Raw genomic sequence first — 5,579 nt, forward strand, 5'->3', positions numbered from 1 at the left:
GATTCCTTAGCAGTGTTCTTCCACTGGGGATTAAACACAAGATATTTGGCTTCATGCATAGACGTCTAACATTTAGACTTAGATTCATCTCGTAAGGCATATAAAGTGGTCTTAAACTAACGGACTATGATTTGCTTTCACTCTATCTAAACCTGTTTATTTAATATGTCCTAGTGTTTCAGTCCTAATACTTATGTGTTTGAGTGAGTCCTACGCCTTGAGGATGATCATAGTTTTAACCAGTAAAATTATCAAAATCATTGACATTATCTTAAAACTACTTGTCAATAGGTTGTTTTATTTACAACTAGTTCAAACCTATCGCATCTATATTTGTAGTTTGTCAAATGTGAAGTTACAAAAGTAGTAGAATGTGAAGTGTTTATACACTTCACCGACACATCAACACATTTGGTAAGAAGCAGCGTTTCAGTATATTTCATTTTTGACGACTAAGAAAGATGAATGAAAAGAGAAGTCTCGAAAAGGATTTATATTTTATATTTTCGGTCAATATCATAATCTTAAATCCAGTAACCCTTAGTTATTCATGCGTTTTTTTGAACAAAATACAGGACTCCATTCTTTGTTAAATAAATGACAATAAATTAAAAATATGGGGAAGAAGAAATGTAGTTTTATCAAGTTAAAAGCATTTGAAAAATCAGATATAGTGTTTACACATTTGATCATTTTAATCTTAGTCAGAATCGCCAGATTTGATAGCTCGGATAACACAGACAGCGAAAACAATACTCAGTAATTGGAGGATAGCGAATACAAATGCCGCTACTAAAACGGCAACAATATACTTTTCAAAGAAGGAGATAACTTTGTTTGAACAACCCTGAAATTCAAAATAACGTTATCACATTTAACATAAATAGAGGATAACTTGCAAGAAATAAATACCCTATTTATGCTGTTACAAGTCCAAACTTTTCAACATCGGATATATGGTATCTTAGGCACACGGTCTTTGTTTTAAAAACACCGGAGATAATGTGTGATATGAAGTATAGATTCGAAGTGTTGGTCATCAGTTTGAATGATCAGCTATGTTTGTACCAAGTCTCACTCAGAAACAACACACTTTGGTGGCGAGCAAGTGAAGAAAACACTTGTGATTTGACGTGCTTCTCAGTCAAATACAAAAATTACTGGTTTAGATCATCTATGCATGACTGTAAAAAGTGAAAGTATGAGTCAAGCCACATTCATAACGACTAAACATATCTGTCGTCGTACTGAAAACTGTGTCTACTACGCAATCATTATTCTTTATTGAGGACTCATTCAAAAAAAGGCCTGGTAGTAAGCATGTGATCAGACATGATTCACTTAAAAATCAGATCTCTACAACCGTGATCACCACAAAAAGTCAGTGTGCGATACTCATCAAGTTAATGGACGATATTGGGCCCAACGTCTGAAAGTATGGATATGAACTATCAGATTTAGTTGTGGCTTAAATTACTTGAATCTTCAAGTGTATAAGTCAACATTATAGGTCAATAGACCTACTATTTCAATAAAAACAGAAGATCAGGTTCATAAATTCAGGAAACAGTAAGTCCTTAGTAGTCGCGTTGGCTGAAGACTGTGGTACTTTGAAATTTACTGTTGATAGGCAATTCGAAAAACATTTTATCTAGATTTAAAGCTTATACAAACATGCAAAAACAGTCTGACTTTGAAGTTTGATGCACTAGCTTCCACTCATGGACCAGTGAAGGGTCTTTCTAAACTCCTTTACGATGAGCGTTTAAAACGTCTAAACCTTTTCCCGTTATCTTATCGTAGGACACGAGGTGACCTTATACTGGCATTTTGTATCTTTAATTATGATCTGGGTGTTAATATGTCTTATCTTTTTGCTCCCTCCAGCACTAATAACCTCCGAGGTCATAGCAAGAAGGTTCAGAAACCGCGACTTAATAAACTAAAGGTGGGGTCCCGTTTTTCTCACCGAGTGGTCAATGACTGGAACGCTTTACCAGAACAAGTGGTATCAGCACCATCAGTGAACATTTTCAAGAAGAAGCTGGACCTTCACTGGAAGGAAATCTGTCAGGATTAACACAGGTTCATCAACCTACTATCCTTATTACTGAAGACTGAAGACAGTGATTGTAATTTTCTCTCTTCCGGTGTTCGTTATTATTTCAACACATTCTGTCGGTTTAAACATCTTTGAAATAGCTAATACGAGGGACTTATTAAAATGATAAGACATTTGATCTTCATCCAATATCAGATCCCACAGACATTTGTAAAAAGATAAAACTTAAGAGGATACTTTGAAGACTGAACAAAATTCTTTTCAACTTACATCTGAATAAGTAACTTTAGTGTTTGGATTTTTACATGAATCAGGGATTGTTTGTCCACTCGATGTGTAGTCGTTTGACGATTCAGAGCCGCAACATTGAAACTAAAAAATAAACAACAGTTAATTGTGGCATACCTCTTGTTGTAACTTGTCTAAGAATTTCTTAATGTCCGGATTCTTGCTATATTCAGAAACTGAGCTTCTAACCAAAGATAGGAATTGAGTTTTCACGTCTTCTCTTAGCACAGCCGCCGCTATTCCTGCTCCTATTTCAGCTGCAACCATGACTGACAGCAAAATTGCGTACTTGATTTTTAAAGTTAGTGAGTATAGCAATTTACCAAGATTAGACAACAAGTATTTTTAGTACATGCCCCACAAAATCCAAGAAATCCGAGCAGAAATAGGAAACATCCGAGTACTATGATGAAGATTACAAGACCTTTGATATTTGAGTCGATTCCAGAAGAATAATTATTAATAGCAACTTGAGAGAGACTTCCAATCACTATTAAAGCAATTCCACATGCCTTTCATGAGAAAAAAAACACTTTTCACCATATGTCATCTAACTTACAAAAACAAGAATATTGAATATCACTAAAAGAATCTGCAGACACTTATAACCACAGCTTAAAGAGGCCATATTCGAAAGTTTACACAGAAACAGCTTATGAAGTTTATATAGCTTCAGGGTCGTCTTTGATCTTCGAAATAATAATGGCGTAGATTAACAAAACTGTGAGTCATTAAGTAATTCGGTAGAGAAATAAATTTACATATGCAATACTTGAACGCTCTTACCGTAATAAATTATTTCTGAGAAGAAAACTTGGTGTGGCTGCTGTCTGATGTTTGTCAGATTCAGATTTGTGTAGTAAGTACAGAAGGCCTGCGGTCTATGTTATTCCTTTTCTAGTATGCTTCTGTCAGTGTCTGGTCTTCTCTTAGATGACTCAGTCGACAATGTGAAAACCAATGCATCTGGTGAAAGGATCCAGGAATTGATGAATCAATGTGAAAACCTGTAAGCCACGGGTATTTTGTTCGTTCTTAGCTTTTCTACTCGCTCGCTATTTCCTGAGATATCTCTACCTAGTGAGAGGAAAAGGAGAGTATATATTAGGTTCAAAATAAATTCATAATATTCAATTCATCAAAATCAGTCCACTTCTTAGTCTGTGATAGCACAAAGGGGTTCAGCTTTTCAAGCCGCTCTTTGTATGGTAGACCCCGGAGTTTTGGAATTGCACGGGTAGCAGCCCTCTGTGCTTTTTCCAGGAAACTCGAGCCACCCTTTAGTAGAGGCTTGCAGCCTGAAAATAGTTCTCAGGCCTATTTTTCATTTAGGTTTTGTATACTGTATTGAACATGGTAGTATTTAACTCGGTGAATGTTTTCCTTAAAGCCCATAGGGTTTTAAAGCTCTTAGCTGCGACTTCCCGGCAGTCGGCTGTGGTTTTTAGATCATGACTCATTGTTACCCCAGGATAATTGTGAGACCGGATCACGGGTACTGGCACTTCCCCTATGTTGTACCTACTTAACTCTGTATCTTTATTGAGCATGTCGATACAGTAAGCCGCGTTGATAGGCATCAGTCACTCTTTAAACCAGTTAAATCTGCGTCTCCTGTCATTTTTCGCCAGATTTTTACATCATCAGCTGTACTTGGGAGGTCATTTACATACAGTATGAGAAGTAAAAGACCTAGGACATAACCTTGAGGTACTCCAGAAAGAACTTTCTGTCTACGACCTACTAGGAAATCTTTAAGCCATTTTAGGGGAGGTCCGACAATGCCAAGGTTTTTTAGCTTCAATAGCAGCCTATTTGTAGATATTCGTGTAATTTGTACCGATTGACACTCCCTTTGAACTTGATTGCGCGTGTATTACGATCACCAAATATAATTCGTTCTCTTATGCTCATCTAGTTCTGCATAAATTGTATTATTTCGAGACTTCTCAGTTAGCACATTAATTCGAATACTCCTAATTATCATACTGGCATCGCGATTGGATCAACCTTGGACAGTTGGATATTAATTCAAGTGTGGGTGACTATGAAGACCAAGATGGGTGGTTGGAAATCTGGTGCATGACTAGAAAAGATATTGAAGATGGCAAAACCACAAATTATTCCCTGACACTCACCTGAAAAGAAGCTTATAACCTGCTAAATATCTGGCTATTCCAGAGAAATCAATTTTGCTGTCATATGAATATCACGAAGAATTACTGTTTAGACGTGTACACCGTGTTATCTTTGAATACAGAGAGAGATTGAAGTTCCATAAACTGATGTAACAGAATGATCCGAAATCTGAAGACTTTATACTTGAAATACAGAAACTGGCCGCAAAGTGTAATTCCGGAAACCATTTCGAAACTGAAATTTGTGATCTGTTGATTGCCAGGATAAACAGTTCGAAGTAAGAGGAACATGTTTCGGAAACCCAGAAGTTTATTTCAAGAAACTAACGAGGCAGTTGAAGATGCCACAGGTTTTCGGAGTTTAACAGCACCTCCACAAGTAACGTATTATTGATCGATATTTGTCAACTCAGTCAAATCAGTCGTCAGAAAAGAAGAGGTTCGAAGATACATTTGGAAAGCTATCGATATGTGTGGAAATGTGTGGTCTATGTTGGCTAACAGTCGATGAAGCACTTTCAGGTTGGTGTGTCCAGTAAAACTAATGAGGTCAGTATCAATGTCGGGGACTTACAGAAGTATTCGCTTTCGAGGACTCATTTACCGTATCAGCTCACTCTCTTAGTAGTAAGGCAGTGATTAGCCTAGGAATTGGTCGGAGTTGTAAACTCAACGAGCTTTTCGTCGAAAAGATTCCAGAATTATGAAGAGACAGTTATGCTTCATCATTAATGGAGAACGATTACAGTAAAGCTCAAGTATTCTAAAACTTCTTTAGCAATGTATATACTGTAGAAACACCCTCCCCATCAGTTCACACATGTTTCCCCCCCCCCGCATACACTCTGGACGACGTGACCACTTAATATCTCCCATATCTTTGGTCTGCTAAATAAGCTTGACATAGGCAAATCCATGAGATCCGATGAGCTGTATCCTGGGTTGCTAAAGGAATTAGCTAGCTTTGTTGCGAACCATTTAAGTATATGCTTTAATCTATCCGTAACCCATGGTCGTTTATTCAAAGACTTTGAGAACGCCATAGTATGTCCTGTCTTTAAAACAGTTACGGAACACAAACATGAGAGCTA

General features: G+C 37.1%; 1 protein-coding gene across 1 annotated transcript; it reads right to left on the reverse strand.

Annotated features, from left to right (window-relative positions):
- Nucleotides 1-478: 478 nt before the first annotated feature.
- On the reverse strand, nucleotides 479-3,033 carry Smp_173150 (cd63 antigen-like). Its single transcript, XM_018796202.1, has 5 exons — nucleotides 2,910-3,033; nucleotides 2,674-2,862; nucleotides 2,468-2,638; nucleotides 2,333-2,434; nucleotides 479-847 (listed from the first exon to the last, which is right to left on the reverse strand). Exons 1-5 carry the CDS (start codon nucleotides 2,976-2,978, stop codon nucleotides 701-703), a joined length of 678 nt encoding a protein of 225 aa, XP_018650438.1. The 5' UTR covers nucleotides 2,979-3,033; the 3' UTR covers nucleotides 479-700.
- Between the last annotated feature and the right edge of the window lie 2,546 nt (nucleotides 3,034-5,579).

Source organism: Schistosoma mansoni, chromosome 2, assembly GCF_000237925.1.
Source record: "Schistosoma mansoni strain Puerto Rico chromosome 2, complete genome".
NCBI classification, from domain to species: domain Eukaryota; kingdom Metazoa; phylum Platyhelminthes; class Trematoda; order Strigeidida; family Schistosomatidae; genus Schistosoma; species Schistosoma mansoni.

Coding starts and splice junctions, on each gene's coding strand:
- Smp_173150 (XM_018796202.1), bottom strand. CDS start 2,978: ATGGCCTCTTTAAGCTGTGGTTATAAGTGTCTGCAGATTCTTTTAGTG. Junction 2,435..2,467: donor TAGACAAGTTACAACAAGAG/GTATGCCACAAT, acceptor TTTATTTTTTAG/TTTCAATGTTGCGGCTCTGA. Junction 848..2,332: donor CTAAAGTTACTTATTCAGAT/GTAAGTTGAAAA, acceptor TTTGAATTTCAG/GGTTGTTCAAACAAAGTTAT.